At 43.9% G+C, this 20,944-nt stretch overlaps 1 protein-coding gene across 5 annotated transcripts in view; it reads right to left on the bottom strand.

Annotated features, from left to right (window-relative positions):
* The window catches only part of DPP6 (dipeptidyl peptidase like 6), a 799,862-nt gene that overhangs the window by 65,350 nt on the left and 713,568 nt on the right, over positions 1–20,944 (bottom strand). For all 5 annotated transcript variants that reach the window (XM_032775624.2, XM_032775623.2, XM_032775621.2 and 2 more), the window contains 4 exons: positions 8,294–8,417; positions 7,344–7,382; positions 1,536–1,643; positions 200–291 (listed from right to left, as the gene is read on the bottom strand). In XM_032775624.2, coding sequence (XP_032631515.1) covers positions 200–291; positions 1,536–1,643; positions 7,344–7,382; positions 8,294–8,417 — 363 coding nt within the window. The remainder of the gene's footprint in view (positions 1–199; positions 292–1,535; positions 1,644–7,343; positions 7,383–8,293; positions 8,418–20,944) is intronic.

Below are 20,944 nucleotides of genomic sequence, written 5' to 3'. Positions count from 1 at the left end.
TTCATTGAAACACTAGATTGTAAACTAGAGATTAAGCCACGAACAGACATAGCCAGCCCTCTCCTGCTGCCTGTACATCTAGCTGTTCATGCGCACAAACTGCTTTCAAGATGGCTCCTGTAGACTAGCTAACTCTAGAACTAGACCTAAAAGATGAAAGTCTGCTTGGTTTGCCACTTACACCGACTTCTTTACTTACATTTTATGTCTCTTTTCATCATATGCCAAAATCTTTGTCACATCCCAATCACCAGATGTAATGGACTGTAAGTTATCACTGCTGCTATTGGGCTGCCAAAAAAAAAAAAAAGTATGTTTTCTTTTTTTCTGAAAAGACGATACTTGAACAAGACTAAAAAAACTTTATTTTTATTTCTCAAAACATGAAGCCCTCGTGACTCCTCCATGACTTGTTAAAAGTAATCACTAATTTGTGATTCTCCCCAAAGTACTGCTATGAATGTGCAGACATGCTTAAATATACTGAACAAGATTCATCTCTGGCACAACTCCATTGATGTTAATGGGATTAATTGGGCCCAGCATAAAGAATACAGATGGAAGTCTATTCCTGTGATCCTCTTCTGTCCATGGGTTCTGGATAATAACCTCGGGTGATTGTGCAGAGAGCCACTTATTTAGGAATAATGGAGGAGAAGCTGGTTTAAAAAAAACCCTAAAAGTGACATTCTTTGAATTCTGCTTGAAATGTGAAGACCTTTTAATTATAAATCTAAGCAAACTGCATCATTTGAAACTGTTGTTCATCCTATGCATGCCTGAAATGCTACTAGCATTTAGCTCATTTAAGGTACTCATCCTTATGGTCAGAGGGATTCAAATTCTCCATAGACACCTTGCCATATAGATTCATAGATTCACAGACTCTAGGACTAGAAGGGACCTCGAGAGGTCATCGAGTCCAGTCTCCTGCCCTCATGGCTGGACCAAATACTATCTAGACCATCCCTGATAGACATTTATCTAACCTACTCTTAAATATCTCCAGAGATGGAGATTCCACAACCTCTCTAGGCAGTTTATTCCAATGTTTAACCACCCTGACAGGAACTTTTTCCTAATGTCCAACCTAAACCTCTCTTGCTGCAGTTTAAGCCCATTGCGTCTTGTTTTATCCTTAGAGGCTAAGATGAACAAGTTTTCTCCCACCTCCTTATGACACTCTTTTAGATACCTGAAAACTGCTATCATGTCCCCTCTCAGTCTTCTCTTTTCCAAACTAAACAAACACAATTATTTCAGCCTTCCTTCGTAGGTCATGTTCTCTAGACCTTTAATCATTCTTGTTGCTCTTCTCTGGACCCTCTCCAATTTCTCCACATCTTTCTTGAAATGCAGTGCCCAGAACTGGACACAATACTCCAACTGAGGCCTGACTAGCGCAGAGTAGAGCAGAAGAATGACTTCTCGTGTCTTGCTCACAACACACCTGTTAATCTTGGGTCTCAACACAGGTATTATGTTCATGGCACATTCCAGTTAGCACTGACAAAGAATAATAAAGGTTGTTTCACCTGTGACGATGACATGGCAATATGGTAGAACTTTCCTCGCCCCCCCTGAGGAATGGCTCGGATGAAGAAAAACTTCCGTCCGTCTTTGGAAAATATTGGTTCTTCATTCTGTAAACGTCAATTGAATGAGTTTAATCATCACTAGTTACAGCTTTTTGGTGTTTTTTAAAACTGTTCAACACTGCAAAAAATGGAGGACTTCTAACAACCACTTAAAACAAATAAACAGCCCTCTCAAAACAGAGAAAAATGAGCCCTGAAATTCTGAAACCTGTTTTTTTTGTATCCCCTGAGAAGCAGTTATCTTTCAGCTAGCCTCTTGTGGAATTAAAGAGATACAGACAGTAAGGAAGCACTCTTGGCTTCAAAGGCAATACCCATTTGTGAAGCACAGAAAAACCTACATGCCTACAGAGAAGTTTGTTTGGGGGCAACTGGAATGAAGCACTTTAATAAACACAGACTTAGCAGCGGGTGCCTAGCAAATCTTATTTACTCAGCTGGAAAAACTGCATTGGGCTGTGTATCATTACACATACATTTCCTTAAAGAAACATCACCAACCTGTCCTCGAGAGTCTAAGTCCTGTCTCCTTCCCTGCCAGTGGTGGCTCTAGGTGTTTTGCTGCCCCAAGCACGACAGGCAGGCTGCCTTCGGCGGCATGCCTGCGGGAGGTCCCTGGTCCTGCGGATTCGGCAGCATGCCTGAAGGAGGTCCGCCGAAGCCGCGGGACCAGCAGACCCTCCGCAGGCATGCCACCGAAGGCAGCCTGCCTACCGCCCTCGTGATGACCGGCAGAGTGCTCCCCATGGCTTGCTGCCCCAGGCACGCGCTTGGCGTGCTGGTGCCTGGAGCCGCCCCTGTTTCCTACCTTCTCACAGGTGATTAATTCACAAAATTATTTACAAGTGGGGGGGAGAAGGGAGAGAAAGAATAAAAAGAAAGAAGGTCTTTTAAACCTGTCTTTGCTTAAAGGCTCCTAGGTGAACCTGGTGATTGATTTTCATCCCATTATTATAACTTTCAGTCAGAGAGAGACAAGGTGCTATGTATGGAAATCAAACACTGCAGGCAGCAACTAGTTTGTTACTGAAGACTGCTTTGTTTTCTTTTCTGCTGTAGGAATCCATGGGTGGCTCGGACCTTTCTACTGGGGGAAGATAGTTGTGTAGTAGACTACAAGGGAACGCAGAAGACTTTGATATATATGGTACCCAAGGATGGCAAAAATCATTAGCTCAATATATCATGGCATTCGACTGGTTGCACCTCCTTTGTTCTAGGTCTTACTGATAGAAAGGCTGGGTACTAAAGTACAAAATTTAATTTGTTAAAAGTGCATATCGAATGAACTTAGGAAGAATCTGAAGACTTCCTTCCCATGCCATTAGATGTTGCTTAGAGTACAAACAAGGCTCCACCATCCCTGTCTATCCTGGGGCACTCTTTGCATATTCAGGATGCTGTTAAGTCCCATAAGTTTCCCCCTCTCTGAGTATTGTTCAATGGAGTAATTCTTTCAGTCGGCCCCTTGTGTGCTCCACCAGCCATCCAATGGACACGTCTGCCATGGCAGATATTCTGGTCTCATTCTTAACATATGTCAAAAAACCAAGCAGAACCAACCAAGATCAATAACAACAACTTGATCATACTAGGTTTTGTTATAGATCAATTATTTGCATTAACAACAAATGAATCCATTTTACTTTTTTTAATGCTGCCATAGCATTCTTGCTTTATTTTACTTCACTCCTAGTCATTCATTATTTCACTTTCTATTAGTGTTATATTTACCGAGTCTACATTTTGGGCCTAACCTGCCAGGTTTCCTTTTATTTTTCCTTCCTTATCAGTCTAGAACATTGTAAAGTATGACCATCTCTTGGCAAAATTTCATGAAATAAGTCTCACCTGTTTCTTATCGTTTCTAGAACTTTAAGTATGAAAATCTATATGACTATTTCCAGAGGCATGATAAGAAGATAAAAAAACCCACTTGCACACTACTATCATACGATGGGCCAAATTCTATGCTGGTGTAAACTGGCACACTTGGACTGTAGTCAACAGAGGTACAGAATTTGTACGAGTTGTACAAATTTGTACTAATGTAGCAGCATTTCTCTTGGCAGTGGAAGCAGACTTGTACAGATTGGTTTAACAGATTACTTGAATCTATTTCTAGGTACACAGAAAAGTCATACATCAGATAAATGATTACTGGCCTTCATCAGTACTCCTGTGAGGTTATGAATGGTCTGTTTGTTGTACCTGCTGGTAGAAAAACTTCCTGAATATAGTCAGGTTTTTTTTAAGAACCTGTAGTTGTGTTACAGAGACTCAGTATGGATGCACACAAAAAGAGGCCACTGGGACAGAGATTTTTGGGATATAATCTTCTTATTGTATAGAGCAGCACTAAGGATCTTGAAAAAAAACCTGGCCTGAGTTAAAGCTGATGTGTGCAATATTTTCATCTTCTTAATATAAAGAGAAAAAATGAACTGGAAGGAGATACTAAAATTGGCATTGAAAGAAAAATTAGCATGGAGCAGATGAAAATAAAAAGTAAAATTAACTCTGGATGCAACAATTTTCAGGGAGCAAGGCTAACTCGGGGGAGGAGGAATTCACTCATTCATTAAGAGGCAGGGTGAACCAGAGAACAGGACTTGGGAGAGTGCAGTTCCATTCCTTGGTTTGCCACTGACGTGTTGTGTGACCTCAGGTAAGATACTTCACCTCTGTCTTTCCCTCCCACCCTTTGTCTCTTTAGACCGCAAACCCTTCGGTGCAAGGACTATTTCCTACTATTTCTGTGCACAGTGCCTCGCACAATGGGGCTCCAGTCTTAGCTGTGGCCTCTAGGTGCTACCATACTAACTAATTATAATAATTCTGCATAGAGATCAGTGGAGAAAAGTGGGGAGCTTTGAACGCTGGTTTAAGTAAGGGTCAATGTGTATTTATTTATTGGTACATATAGTTTTGTTTTGAATGAATTTGCTCTTGTTCATTTTACAGACAAAGGGCCTAGGAGTTTCACACAGAAACAGATAATCTGAACTACCCTGTCTATCTCCTGTAACTCCTATGATGCCCTCCCTGCTCCCTTTACACTTTTCAGGACAGTCCTGCCATTTGTCTGCTTGAATCAGCTCACTCCGGAGTCCCACAATAAATAATTTCACCATGTGGGCTTCAGTGAGATGTTCATTTTTGTTGGGTATATACAGTATCTCACTAATTCCCAGCACGATGGCCCCATGAATTACTTTCATGCCAAGAATGGCAGCTTTCAGTAGCACCTATGGTATGGGACTCTCACAGATGAGTGTGGCTTTTCAACCCTTTGCATTCACCTTTCCGTGAGATTGTGGATTTGGGGAATTTGCTGAAATGTCTGTATTGTGGTTTGATATCAGTGAGAACCATCCCCATCTCTGAGGCCAGAGGGTCCACCCCCAACAATATTAGAACACAACATAAATACTCTGATTAACTGGCTAGCATGTGTGTGTCTATGTGTATCCCTGCTCTCTACAAGATGGATTCAGAACTGCTCAACTAAGTGCCATTAGCCCCATGCTGCTCACACCAGACAGGGATTCCCCTTTAGCTCAGGCAGGCGGGTCCTATGCTTTTTGAAGTTTTGAATCATGAGGCTCTGACTTCTATCCCTGCTGTGCACCATGGTCACTAGCAACTTGAAGGTGATAGCAGTGAGGCAGAAATGAAGTCCAAGGTAGCCAGGCATTTTTTATACTTCATCGGTTCTAAATGCAAAATCCTCACTGAAAGTTGAGTGTAAAGGGTTAAAAAGCCAGACTCGTTTGTAAGGTTCCCAGAGTACTGGCTTTATTCAAAAATTTAACTGATGCTACATATTAACTACCTGTGAGAGAACCATTCCTGGGGCCATCGTGCCATGGTGATGGGAACCAGGGAGGTTGAATGAGGTTTTCAATATCTCACTGTAACACACAACAACATTCTTCATTATAGGACAAGGCTGAGCTGAGGGAGCTATGGAAATAGGAGGACTAGTGTGAAGAGTACAAACCCAGAGGAACAAAATCAGGGGTGAACCTGTGCTCAGCCAAAGTACGAGGTGTTGTCAGTTCTCTATCTCTATGTAAAACTCTTGGCTTGAAATCCTGGTCCCATTGAAGTCAATATGGTCAGGATTTCACCCTGGATTCCACTTGCCTATTTAAAAAAGTTAAATTTAAAACAAAGTTATACTTACAAGAAATAAGTAAATAAACCACCACTGAAACTCATGGAAAACCAGCCTTCAGAGGTACCTGCTTTTCCCATTGCTTTCTCTACGGAATGAATTACTCCCTTTGATTGTTGCCCTTTGCTTCCTGGAAATGGGTGTCTCGTTGGAGTTAAGTAAGGGCTATCTACAGAACACTATAAGGTTCATATAATATTTATTATTTCCTGCTGGAGGAACAGACGCCTGCTGAAGGTAAACACTCTGACAGCGGGGAAAGACTCCATCATCTCTCCATTGCTGGAGCCTTTCCCTGCCAGGGTACAGACTCCGGCAGTGGGTAAAGACTTCGGCAGCACGGAAACAATAGAGGAAGGCACAGCCTTTCCCTGCTGCCTCCCCCCAGCCAGAGCCTTTCACTGACTTGTGCACTACACACCACAGTGTGGCTGCAGCTACACATGCTGCACAGAGCCGGCTTTAGGAAGTGCGGGGCCCGATTCAAATACTTTCGATGGGGCCCCGGCAGGGATGACTCACCCGGCAGCGCTCCGGGTCTTCGCTCCGGGTCTTCCACAGCACTGAAGGACCCGCTACCAAAATGCTGCCAAAGACCCAGAGCAAGTAAAGGACCTGCCGCTGAAGACCCGGAACGCCGCTGGGTGAGTAAAAATTAAAAAGGTGCCTAAATTAGGTGCTCTTCTTTAGGGAGCGGGGCCCTCTTAGGCGCGGGGCCCAATTCAGGGGAATCGGGGGATTTGGCCTAAAGCTGGCCCTGGCCAAAAGTGGTGCGTAGTGTAGACTTATGAGCCTAAGTACCATTTTCAAAAGTAACTTAGGCACTAAGTCACTTTGATTTTAAAACACAACTTGGAAATTAACCAAGAAATAACATGAAGTGGAGAGCTGCTGTGCTCTTCTAATCACCCTGGTGTCTGGCTGCGCGATTTGCCTTAACCTCCCACCCCGGCATAAACATATCCCCCTTACTCTCACAGATATTGTGGAGCACACAGCAAGCAGTAATAACGATGGGAATATTGGTTTTGCTGAGATGTAACCGAGTCAGTATGCACACCGCCAACTTAATGGGCTTAATGGGGACACACACAATTAACTGTATCAAATCAATTTTTAAAGAATTGACTTCTATTAAATTGACTTAATTTCATGGTGTAGACGTACCCTCAGACTCCTAAGTCACTTAGATCCTTTCTGAAAATTGGACCTTTGATCATTTAAGTGCAATAGGCAGAATTCACCCTGTGTAGAGTGGCCACACCACTTAAATCCAATGTAAGTCCCAAAATAAGGCTTAATCAGGGAATTCAGTAGGGGACAGACCATGTGCTGGCTCTCTGGAATTTCACCCAACACTTGTTTTTCAGGTTGTTTAAATCCAAGTTCAAGATATGCTGGAATTATGTTTCCAGCCACTGTGGTCTGCTATGTAAGAAGGCGTCTCAGATACTTAGGTGAAGATGCCCCTTACTTCAACAAGAAGAGCTTGTATATTCTGTTAAGAAAATTTCTTGCAGGAAAAACATTGGAAAATATAATCACGAAAAGAAGATCACTGTTACCTGTCTGTGTAGCCAGGCTTCACTTTCATCTTCATGTTTCTAAAAAGAAATGACACAATTAAAGAGTTTGCACGGGTTACATTTTGTTCATCAGCGCAGAAAGCAGTTTGACTGAATTTGAACAGGGGTGAACAAGCAGCAAGAAACTGTTCAAGCTTGCTTCTTTCAGAATGTAATCTTGGGCTGCTCTTCTTATCCTCTATTGTTGCTCTCTGATAAACAAGCAAGTGAGCATATGGGAAGGCATGTTATCCTACTGCCAAAAAAATGGAATTCAACAGATACATTACTCCCTAAAGAAAGATAGCAATTTAGTTGTTGTTACACTGGTCCCAGAAACTTCGTGTGGGGCCTTGCCTACACATAGCATTTGCACTGACTTTAACTATAGTAGTTAAAAAACTGAACTAGTTAAATGGGTGCATCCCCATAGCGTGGATGTAGTTATACCAATTCGAAGTTATTTATATGTTGGTACTGAAACAAACTATAGTGATATAAACGTCTTTATGTCTGTATAAAAGTGCCCACATTAGGGAATTGCAGCAATTTAATTAAATTGGTACAAAACTGTGTATAGACAAACCCACGTATATTTCTATTGAGCTCAGATGTTAAAAAGGACACCCAAATTGAAAACAGTAGGGGTATGTGAGTGAGCGAGTGCGTGACAGAGAATGCACCTACATTCTCTCTCCCTATATGTAAATACACATACACATATATATTGTACAGATAGGACTGGATTGTGCCTAGCTTTTCTGTAGGGGGCCACAATCAGCCCAGACCCCTTATACAGTAAATATTGTATACGTCTGTTATATTCTATCTATACATAAAGTACTGTGTGTCAGGTGACCCACTGTCAGATAAAAGAACTGAAGGATATTCTCCCCCAGGGATTACAAACGTGGAAGGTCAAACAATCTTCTTTTAAGTGTCTTTCCTACCTTTGTGCAGACTCCAGTGGTAGCATCACACAGCGTCAGGATAGAAACGTTCTGTGCCCTGTTCAGCCAATTTACTGCCACTTTGGTGCTCGTTGCCCATTTCACCATGGTTATGTAATAGTCCCTGAAAACATGTAAATGCACTCAGGTATCATTGCTGCAGTGATCATTTACATCACTAAAGCACGTGAAAGAGATACTAATGCCACAGCATTTTGCAGCTCAGCAGATCATTGTGGTTTGTGGATCGTACTAGGAATGGACAGGAAAGGAAAAGTCTATTGTTGTTAGAACATTTCTGTCTTGATCTTTCCAGGACTAGTCATGCATTCATATGAACACCTGAAAATGGCATTTTTAGGTCTATGCATGTACCTGCAACTTCCCACTCTGCTTGCCAGCTGTGAAAATAGAGGGGTCAGATCAACCAACACAGCATCACACATGTTATTCAGGACCTCCCAAGAATAGGTGGAAAGTGCATTGGGCTACATAGCCAAGCATACGTGACCAAACAAACAAATTACATGGACTGTTTCCACTCTCATATAGAACTACTTGCCTTTAAATATGCATATTAGTTAAAATGTCTGTTAGGGTCTGGGGAGGAATAGAAAGAGATGGCTTATAGATTCTGGTGACTGGCCCAAGAGGTCTGACCCAGCTAAGGAACAAATGAATCCCCCATTCAAATAGACCTCTACAACCAGTATGACACTATGTGGCTTAGTAGCGGAGCCACGCTGAAAATAAACTAGTTTTACGGAGTGGAAAATCAGACTGTAGGTGTTTAGCACAGCAAAGATTTGTATAAAGAAGTCAATGGAGCTGCATCAGTTTAGATCAGAACTTGGCCCACAACCTCTGTCACCATCTTCTTGTCACTAAACGTTTACATTATGGTAGCTCTTCGGGAGCACAACCAGTTTGGGTCCCATTGTGCAAGGTGCTGTTCAAACATATAATAAAGGACAGCCCCTGCCCCAAAGAGCTTATAGAAAACAAGGTGCAGCAGCTGGCTGATACAAACAAGCAGGCTGGGGTGGAATGGACGAGATGTGTAAACAAATACCCATAATAGGAGGTGCAAATTCTTAGCCAGTTAGTGGCAGCAATCACAAGTCTCCATCTTCAGTCACAGAGGGATTAATCTAAAGGGTGAGACTCTTGCTGAACTGACAAATGTAGAGATATAATAATATAGTGGAGGAGTGTATGGGCCAAAGGACCCTTAAATTATAATACAATGACTTTTCACAGTGTGTAGTCTATAAAATTTTTATTAGTTCATTTGTTTGCTATAAAATATGTATAAGGAGTTGTTGATCTCATTGGGATTAATGTGCTGTGTCACTAGAGAATACTCTGTATTCTGGCAACGATTCCCATACGAAGTGCAGAGAAAGGGCGAAAGCAACAAAGATCTGTTTGTCTAGCAAAATAACAAGCTGGAAATTAATTTTGTAGCTTTCAGCAATATTTAGAGCATGAATTTGGCTGGGGAAAAACAACCGAGTTCAGCTGCATGCACAATGCTAGAAGACAGGGCACCTTTGGGCAAGGTAATAGCGTCCTGGAAATTCAGTGGCTGAAATAAATTGTGATTTTACTCAATATCAGCAGTAGCACATTCCCTATGTGGGGGAAAACAGTCATGCAAAAATAAATTGTGTTAAAAAATAACAGTCAGCAGCAGGTTTGGCAACAAATAAACATAAATAAAAATATAAAACAAGCAAGAGTAACTATTCAGTTAGGACAAATTGTTGTTTGGAGCATTTTTCCGTAAATCCCATTGAGAATCTGAAGTAAATAATGTAGTGCCCATCTTTAAAAAAGAGAAGGAGAAGGATCCAGGGAAGGCCAGTCAGCCTCACCTCAGTCCCTGGAAAAATCATGGAGCAGGTCCTCAAGGAATCAATTCTGAAGCACTCAGAGGAGAGGAAAGTGATCAGGAACAGTCAGCATGGATTCACCAAGGGCAAGTCATGCCTGAACTAACTAATTGGCTTCTATGAGGAAATAATGGCTCTGTGGATGAGGGGAAAGCAGTGGAGTGTTATCCTTGACTTTAGCAAAACTTTTGATACGGTCTCCCAGTATTCTTGCCAGCAAGTTAAAGAAAGAAGTATGGCTAGATGAATGGACTATAAGGTGGATAGAAAGCTGGCTAGATCATCAGGCTCAGTGGGAGTGATATGAATGGCTCCATCTTCTAGTTGGCAGCCAGTATAAGTGGAGTGCCCAAGGTCAGTCCTAGGGCGGTTTTGTTCAATATTTCATTAAGTGATCTGGAGGATGATGTGGATTGCACCCTCGCAAGTTTGCAGATGACACTAAACTGGGAGGAGTGGTTAGATATGCTGGAGGGTAGGATAGGATACAAGAGGAACCTAACAAATCACAGGATTGGGCCAAAAGAATCTGATGAGGTTCAACAAGGACAAGTGAGAGTCCTGCACTTAGGATGGAAGAACCCATGCATTGCTACAGACTAGAGTTTGAGTGGCCAGGAGCAGTTCTGCAGAAAAAGACTAGGGGTTATAGTGGACGAGAACTGGTATGAGTCAACAGTGTGGCCTTGTTGCCAAAGAAGGCTAACAGCATTTGGGCTGTATAAGTAGGGGCATGGCCAGCAGATCGAAGGACATGATCATTCCCCTCTATTCAGCATTTATGAGGCCATCTGGAGTACTGTGTCCAGTTGGGGCCCCACACTAAAGAAGAAAGTGAAAAATTGTAGAGTCAAGCAGAGGGCAACAAAATGATTAGGGGGCTGGAGCACATGACTTATGAAGGAGAGCTGAGGGAACTGGATTGTTTAGTCTGCAGAAGAGAAATAAGGGGGATTGGTAGTTGCTTTCAACTACCTGAAAGGCGGTTCCAAAGAGGATAGATCTAGACTGTTCTCAGTGGCAGCAGATGACAGATCAAGGAGTAATGTCTCAAGCTGCAGTGGCGGAGGTTTAAGTTGGATATTAGGAAAAAACTTTCACTAGGAGGGTGGTGAAACACTGGAATGGGTAACCTAGAAGGTGATGGAATCTCCTTCCTTAGAGTTTTAGGCCAGGCTTGGGATGATTTAGTGGGGATTGTTCTGCTTTGAGCAGGGGGCTGGACTAGATGACCTCCTGAGGTTCCTTCCAACCCTGATATTCTACGATTCTATGATAATTTTGATGTCACACAAGCTGGCTGGATGTAAAACTAAAGCTCTTATCTTAGAACACTCACGTATTAGTTCAGGTCCAATATTATCTCCCTTCCACAAAATAAAGATGGAGGGAACATCAAATTCTCCTTATCATTACCTCTGCTACATTGCCTACAGAACACGACCACTGGCAATCTAGCTAAGTACTTATGTGGCCTCCATTTCCACAGTATCTGAGCACTCCCTGTGAGGTAGGGAAATGCTATTTCCCCATTTTACAGTTGGGGGACTGAGATACAAGAGACAAGACATCACACCAATCACAACGAAGTTTGTAGTTGACATGGAATTGCCCTCGTCTTCAAAATCCCATGCTAAGCACTGGATCATACTTCTTATTACTTAACACTAGGCAGTGGAAACTGAACTCCTGTTTAGTGTTCAAGATTCCTCATTTCTCCACTTGCATTATTGAGTCCCCCTGCTTTGTCTATCCCACTAGTCCATCTTTTCACAATCCTACTGTGATGTTATGGACAACTGTCATAGATCACTGTTGCAACCACTGTTATGTATTTGCAGCTAACACTGTATAAAGTTGTCATGTAAGGGTCTATGGGAGAGGTTATGGTTTGCTGTCATGATTATGCTGTCTATATGTGTGTATCATTTTTTGTATTGAAGTTATGAATATTGCTCTATACTGTCTGTATTTCAAACTTGTGCTATGCTTCTGGGTGACACTCCAGACAAGTTGGTGTCAGCTCTGCCTAGCCTGCTTGATGGCCTTAAGAACCATCAGCTACAACTGAACCCACTGAGAGAAGGCAGATATGTTGTGACTCAGCAAAGTATGCAGGACTTGCCATGTGATTCCAAACTCCATTTTGCTGTAATTTTCCACAGTAAGAACAAAGAAGTGTTATTACACCTGTAAAAGACTATAAAAGGCTGATGCCTCATCTCCATCTGGTCTTCAATCCTGCTTCTTACCTCCAGAGGGATTTTGCTACAAAAGGAAGCTCTACACGAAGGACTGATGACCCATCCCAGCTGTGGATGTACTCCAGATACTTGATTTGAACCTGCAGTTTATTATATCGCTGCTACAAGACTGAACCAAGAACTTTGCCATTACTGTAGGTAATTGATTCCATTTAACCAATTCTAGTTCTCATCTGTATCTTTTTCCTTTTATGACTAAACCTTTAGATTTTAGATTTTAAAGGATTGGCAACAGTGTGATTTGTGGGTAAGATCTGATTTGTATATTGACCTGGGTCAGGGGCTTGGTCCTTTGGGATCAGGAAAACCTTTTTTCTTTTACTGGAGTATTGGTTTTCACAACCATTTGTCCCCATAACGAGTGGCAATGGTGGTGATACTGGGAAACTGGAGTGTCTAAGGGAATTGCTTGTGTGACCTGTGGTTAGCCCAAAGTCCTCTGTGTCTGGCTGGTTGGTTTGCCTTGGTGTGCATAGAAACCCCAGCCTTGGGCTGTAACTGCCCTGCTTTAAGCAATTTGTCCTGAATTGATACTTTCAGTTGGTTCCCACCAGAACCAGCATCGTTACACCTAGATTGTCAGCTCACAAGAGGAGGGATCATCTTTTTATTGTTATCTGCACAGCACCCAGCACAATGGGCCCTCGATTCTTTATTGTAATACAGATGGAATAGTAATAAACAACAATAATAACGAATTTCATTTGTTCTCACAGGAAATTCTCCTGTAAGGCTTAGAACTCTTTCAGGAGATATTTGGAGCCCTTTGAAGAGGATCATATAGCTTCTCATAGCACAGATCATCTCACTGTTTCATCATGAGATATTTACATTCCCATAACTACATGTATGGTTTGCAGCTAGGAATCAAAAGTCCAAATTGTGCATGCACATAATAATAGGGATATCAGCCATCACAAAAAACGGTGAAACATTGCTTGGCAAAATGACACACAACCTTCCATTTTGTGATCTCAAAGCATGTGCAGTCAGTTCCTAACTCAGATCCTAGTGACTAGGCTCCTTTCTTAGTAGCATATTTGTTGATGACCTGTGCAAGGGCCAGATGCAATCGCAGTCTCCACACTCAAATGTCTGCTCTCGTAATGCACCACTGAGGCACACTTATGGGGTAGACAGGAGATGGGACCATTGCCCTGCTCCCAGGATAACCAACTGATGGATCCGGCTACTTGCTACAGCCAGTTTAAAGTTTTTCATCAAAACATTTTTTTTTTGTGATGAGCTTGCTTTGCAACAACAAAATATTTTTATTTTAGTCCAAATTTTCTGGCTTTTCAACAAAAAACTGACACCAACATTTTCTATGCCGCCTTCCCTCCTTTTTTTTGGGGGAGGGGGTAACACTGTTCTGGTTTTGGTAAAAATATTTAGTCTTCAAGTTTTGAGAGCCAATTTTTTTTAACCAAAACCTGAAAGTTTTTAACAAAAAAAGTATTCGGAAACTAAACCTTTTCTTTGATCCATTTTGGTTTTTAGTTGTAAAAAATAAATAATTTCTCAAAATTCCTGTGGAAAATAATTTGCATTTTTACTACTAGCTCTTCCAATTGCCTTGAGGAGAACCCCACACTAAGAAGATCCCCCAGCACACCAGGAAGTGCCACTGACTGCATATATCTAAGTGAATCAATTGAGTGTATGTAAGGTTTATTTATACTGACTTCTCTGTTTGTAGATCCTTGTGAAAAACACTCCCTTTCTCCCTGAAACTCTTTTCAGTGACTAAGACCTGGTCTACACTATACCATTGAATTGACCTAGCTACATAGTTAAGGCAACCTTACCTATGGTCAACAGAAGAATTTCCCCATCGATCTAGCTACTGCCTCTCAGGGAGATGCATTACCTATGCTGATAGGAGAACCTCTCCTGTCGACATAGCTAATGTCTACCCTGAAGCAGGAGGGGTGGGGGGATGAGAGATAGCTCAGTGGTTTGAGCATTGTTGTGAACTCAATCCTTGAGGGGGCCATTTGGGGATTTAGTTGGGGATTGGTCCTGGTTTGAGCAGGGGGGTTAGACTAGATGGCCTCCTAAGGTCCCTTCCAACCCTAATATTCTAAGCACTACAGCTACAAAACTGCAGTAATGCAATGTTTCAAGTGTAGTCAAGTCCTATTTCTATAGGAGATCCTCACTGTCTGGTCCAATGAAATGCAATCACACTAAGCCCCTCATTTCAGAAAAATAGATACATCATGAAAATGTACCCCTGAGTCTAGCAGCACCACTTGTACTATGATCTGGAAATGTTGTTTTTGATAAAATACATAGTCATTAATTATGGTATATTTTGCATCATTGTATATCAGATAAATTATTTTAATCCATGATTAACCCCACACTACACATTTATTAGCATACTAAAATGCTGCAGTTCTATAAACTGTTATAACAGTACAACTATGTTAAAGAATTTTAGCTTGCACCTCTTTGCATACAATGCTATTTCCCAATCAGCAGTCCAACAGAAAAATCACAGTAACAATGGTCTTAAGGTAACACATTATACTGAGCCATTGCTTGATACATGCAAATTTGAAATTGTTTTTTACAAGACAAGTCCTGTTCTACATGTTCTTGAGTGTACTCACTGCTGACACTTCTGTCTTGGTAGTGTAAATGGGGCTGTGATATAAGACTTTAGAATGATAATGCGAAGAACACCATGGAGAAGATTCTGATACCTCTTACACTGAAGGAGTACCAGAAAGTGCTCAGATACTACAGTGATAAGCACAGTTTAAAATCCTATAATAGATTAGACTATAACATAGAATCAAATAGACAATAATAAAACAAAATTGAAGGACATCTTACTCCACTGATAGCTCTACTGGTTTGGGACCACCTGTGGAGTACAGTACTACTCCACCCATGTAACAATATCAGAATCTGGCCCTTTATATTTCTCATGCATGATGAAGATTAACCCACTACATGCCCGTCCCCTCTGCAAACAGGCAAGTTTCATCTGCTTTGTGCAGTGCCTACTGGCTGGTGTGGTTTTGTTTGGAGGCCCAACATCTAATTTAAACTATCTCAGAGGTACCAGTATATCTGATGACCATACACAAATGAATATCTTGGAGAAAGAGATCTTTACAAAATTGTATTTGACATTCATACAAAGAGCTCTGTTAATATTTGGAGAGGGACCATTAGTGGCAATGTAGCCATGGAACTAGATTCTGATCTCAGTTATACTAGTATAAATCCACTGAAGTCAATGGACTAACTCCTGATTTATATCAGCATAAATGAAATCAGAATTTGGCCTCCAGGCTTTGGTAGGTGACTGCATCAAACTTGAGCTAAAGCAGCAGATTAGAACTCTTCTCCCCTGAAGGCAGACTGATTATGATAATAAATGCTTATGCCAACACGTTACACTGTTCTTTATAGCCTTATAATGATTTGTTTTCAAGTGTCCAAGAAACCACAACACATAGGTGCCAGTTAGGCTAAGCACTTAAGAGTTATTGTGGTGTAGCAGTGTCACCATAGTTAAGATTGGCTCATGACTTTTATTTAAAAGTCAACCTTTGTAGTACGTCCTCTGAAATTGACATGATTAGTCAGATTGCTTTGAAATCTGGTGTGCCTCAGGAGCATACAGGGTAGGTTTAGTGACCCAAGCTTGGGGTCATTTGAGCCAGGGGTTCTGGAGACATTGGCCCTGAAAAGATTGTAATTTTCAAAATGTTTCTCAGTGGGTTTTCTTTGTGCAGAGCTAGAGAGCAAACTATGGAAGTGATTTGAGTCAAAATCGTTTCAATCTGTCAAGTTTTACTCAAAGAAGTGCATGGCACTCACTAAATATTTGGGCACCCAAACTGAGACCAGTATTTAAGAAAATGAATGTTCTTTACAGTGTGTATGTGCCAGTTCAGAGAAACAGCTAGACCATTTCCATTTCCACCACTTTAGGGGCTTTAAAGCTCGACTTTTATAAGTGCTCTAGAATTCGAATGGTGACTCGGATTGGCTTCAAATTTGTTGTGCCTGATGGGAGTGCAGGGTAGGGTTAGTGTTTCAAATTTAGGGTCATTGGTCTGAGGGGTTCCTGAGCTACAGCTCCTTTCCTCCCTGTCCCAAAAAACAAAACAAAATCCCAGTTTCCTTCAACCTTGTACTGTAAAACTGAGTGGGACTGATGACTGGATGAGTCACAGACCTTGTTGAGATTGATGGCTATGAATTTACCCTTCAATTAACATAATTAAGGATAAGTTAATCACAAGCACCCACATAAGACAAAAGGCATTTTGGATTGAGTGACTGGAGGTGGCTACAATTAGTGAGCCATGGGTGGCAATTTTATTTGGTAGGGAATGTAATGAAAGTATCTGGGGACAAAATTAGACATGTGAATGTTTCCTGGGTGGGAGAATGGCCATTAGGGGACTGGAGGAGTGGGAAAACTGGGGGAGTAGTGTTTGCCGATGCAGTAAAGGGAGGGGGATAAATGAGGTGTTTGATACAGAAAGTACTCTGAGGGCATTCTGCTCCAAAATGTACAATATTTTAAAATTCTTCAATTTTTGTCTATAAATAAATGGGGAGGCTTCAGCATGGCAGTGGGGAGCATGGAGGTGGAAGATCACCTTGCAGCTCCCCACTGAGACATGGACTCAGTGATGAGGCTGCACCCAATCCTAACACAGTGCATGGGCTGGGCCTGCCTCAGAAACACCCCAGGGCCCTGCTCTTCTGTGCCAGGTGCACCAGGGGTGGGCAGGCAGGCTTAGCCTAGCATGATTGAAGTGTGGAGGGGCTTAGTGTGCGGCGATCCAGGTGTGGGGTGAGAGGGTTCTGTGTGGGGCAATCTGGATGCGGGTGGCTCGGTGGGATCTGGGGCTCATTGGGCGGTTCTGGGTGAAGGGGCAATGAGACACTGCAGGAGGATCCAGGTGAAGATGATTGGGGCTCAGCAGGGGGAGTCTGGGTGTGGGAGGCTCAGTGGAGGGTGGGTGCTAGGAGAGTGGGGCTTGGTGGCATAGGGGTCTGGGTGTGTGTGTGGGGGGCTCATCAGAGTGATCCAGGTCAGGGAGATGAGGTTGGGGGGGCATGGGAGGGTCTGGATACATGGGGGTTCGGTGGACAGGGCAGCAGTTCTCAGTACAGTGACCCTTCCCCCTGCAGCTGAGGAGCAACGGGCGCAGTAAGCGGCGGTGAGGGGTACAGAGCTTCTTGCAGCTGGGGAAGGTTTCTAGGAGTGGGTCTGACCCAGCGTCAGCACCGGCCACTCCTTGCAGAGGAAGAGGAAGTCCCATCCTCCCCCAGCACAGCTGGGACTAGCAGCTGAGCCCGGTACAGGGTACAAGCCACAGACGAGGGCATCTCCAGCCCCAACCCCAACCTCCCACCCCCCTGGTGATTTACCTCTCTGCCAGCTGCTCTGGGTGCCCAAAACGATGTACCCATGCTGATTGGGAGGGGTGTGTGATTGCTTATGTTGATTCCCTTCGCTTCCTCATCAGAAGTCATTTTTCTCCATGGAAGAAAAGAAATCTGCAGGGGACATGAATTCTGCACACATGCAGTGATGCAGGATTCCCCCAGGAGTAAGAAGGGCAGAGAGGTTTGGGGCTCAGGTGATGGAGGCAGGGGCGGCTCCAGGCCCCAGCATGCCAAGCACGTGCTTGGGGTGGCATGCTGCGGGAGGCGCTCTGCCGGTCACCAGGAGGGCAGCAGGCGTCTCCGGTGGACCTCGTCCATCAAAGCCGCGGGACCAGCGAACCACAGGACCAGCGGACCCTCCACAGGCACGCCTGCGGGAGGTCCACCGGAGATGCCTACCGCCCTCCCGGCGACCGGCAGAGCGCCCCCTGCAGCATGCCGCCCTGCTTGGGGCGGCAAAATGTCTAGAGCTGCCCTTGGAAGGAGGCGTGGGAGTTGGGGGGAGGGGAGCGGTGAGACGTGTTGTAAGTGTCAGGAGGACTGCAGCAGAATAGGCGTGGGGGCGCCTGTCAGACCCACATTGCTCTATCTACTGTATGTATGCTCAGATCTGGGGGGCTCTTGCCCCTCTAGGGGTCTCTCAGCCTCTCTGACTGCCTCCCCTGTGTATGCCAGTATCTGGGAATCCCATTGCCCATCTACAGGGGTTGGACCCCCACTCTCCATTACATGAGTTGAGTTCGGGGCGGCTAGGAGGAGGGCTTGCCCTTTTGAGAGGGTCTGAGACTCACTCTCTGAATCCATGTGAGCCAGGATCTGGGAAAATCCTGCCCTTTAAGTGGGGAAGCTGAGAACAGGCATATTTTATTCATATCACAGGGTGGCTCTAAAGCACTCTGGAGGGGGAAGGGAAAACCTACTCAGATGAATGGAGCAGTTCACAAGCCTCAGAGCTATTGTTTCACATTGTATTAATCTCTAAGGGGTGTTTTCATTCAACGGAGAACAGCACATTGAGATGAATAAGCCAGTTCACACCTTTCAGAGCCTCCTATGCTGCAGATGCCTTGTAGAGGGGTGGTCACCCCACTCTCCCTGGAGGGGTTAAAAGCAACCCTGGAGACAGTTAGGGCTGGGAAAGGCTGACTGGGGAAGCAGCCTTAGCTTCGGCCACGCCCCAATCAGGGTCCAGCTGGCCCTTATAAGAGGGCAGTGGCGGGACCAGACAGACATACTCTCTCTAGCTTGTTGAGGAAGAAAGGTCTGGCTGCCTGGGAGGTGAACAGGGTACCAAGAGTGAAGAAGGGCTGGAGGATGGCTAGAGAAGCTGGGGGAGCTTCAGCCTGGAAACCTCCCCAGGCTGCAGGCCTTGTTAAAGCCCAGAAAGGGTTCTGGGGTTGCAGAGGGCAGCCCAAGGGTAGGCAGAGGCAGCAAGTCCAAACCCCCCTTGTTGGTGATGAGTGGCATTTACACTGCAGTCTGCTCCAGTGAACAGGAGCTAGATCAAGACTGGCAGTAGCCATAGTCTGAGGCGAGGTGGGGATGGAGGGTGGGGGTTTCCCAGGGAGGGGAGACCCTGATCTGTGGGGGTACTGCCAGGGGCAGCACCCTGGCCTGAAAGGGGCACCACAGTCCAGGAAGGACTCGGGGGGGGGGGGGCAGTGGCAAGCGGGACATTGGCCTGAAGAGGGCGATCCAGAGGCTGGAAACACTAATTCCCTGGACGACCAACAGGAGGTGTTCCAGGGGATTCCGCCCCGTTACATGCCTGCTTTAGAGGAGCCCTATGTCTATGTTGTGCCTCTATCCTTCCCATGCACAGGAAGACACTTTAAAATGTCCTGAAATCTGCATACTGAAACAGATTATCATGAAATTTGCTGTGCCTCATGGGAGTGCAAGGTAGGGTTAGTGACCCAAATGTGGCGTCAGTTGAGCCAGGAGTTCCAGAAACATAGGCCCCAAAAAGAAGAACTATTTTTCAAAAAGTTTCTGGATGGATTTTTTTTGCACAGCACTAGAGAGCAAACTATTGTATTGCTGTGATGCAGGTTAAAAAATGGTCTCAACTGGTCAGTTTTTACACATGGTAGTACATGGTACCCACTAAGTCTTTGAGGGACCTGAATGGTGTTTAAGAGAGTGTTTGCTTCTTCACTTGCGTAGATGTACTGTGATTACAGTGTGCATGCACCACAAAAGGAAAAGCCCATGAGAGGGTTTCTATGCAACCATTTTATACTTGCCTGGGTAACTCAAGGGACTGTGCCAACATCGTTGCCCCTCATGAGCACCCCACCAGTGACCGTTCTAGTCCTTTGTACACCTGGGCAACAAAGATTTAATAACCATCCCCCCCCCCGCCTTTAATAGTACTGGATGGAATCCTGTGGGTGGGAGTTGATGGGCTGTAAAAGGTGAACAGCTTGTACATTTCACCAACTGTAGAGTGGGCAGAGTAAAGGTATGTGTGTTAACGGAGAATTCTGGGGCACTTCTGAAAGAGGGAAGAGTTAGGTTACATAGGCAACCTTAACTGTGCATTTCTGGTTTTTCAGAAGCTCAACTTCATGTTCTGAAAGGGGATGACAGATCACCAAGCAACCTTAACTCTGTGTTAACATTTTTTTGCCACTGAATATGCTAAAATCCCAGTAAAGTTTTTAAGTGCTTTGCTGAATAGTAATAGACCTAAGTACATGCTTAATCATAAGCACATCTTTAACTAGTTTGTTGAATGGGGGGCTTACTTTCTAAAAACTCAAACCTATGCAGAAACAGCAAAAAGTTTTGCTTCCCCCTACTCCTACTCACACCTTCTTGTCAACGGTTTGAAATGGGACACTCTTATTACCACCACAAATAAGACGGTTACTCATCTTTGTAACTGTTGTTCTTCGAGATGTGTTGCTCATATCCATTCCAGTTAGGTGTGTGCGCGCCGCGTGCACGTTCATCGGAGAAACTTTTACCCTAGCAACACTCGGTGGGCCGGCAGGTCACCCCCTGGAGTGGCGCCACTATGGTGCCTGATATATACCCCTGCTGACCCAACCGCTCCTCAG

The sequence above is a fragment of the Chelonoidis abingdonii genome, chromosome 2 (genome assembly GCF_003597395.2).
Source record: "Chelonoidis abingdonii isolate Lonesome George chromosome 2, CheloAbing_2.0, whole genome shotgun sequence".
NCBI classification, from domain to species: Eukaryota; Metazoa; Chordata; order Testudines; family Testudinidae; genus Chelonoidis; species Chelonoidis abingdonii.
Note: the sequence above shows the minus strand (reverse complement) of the source record. Positions and strands in the feature narration are given on the sequence as shown.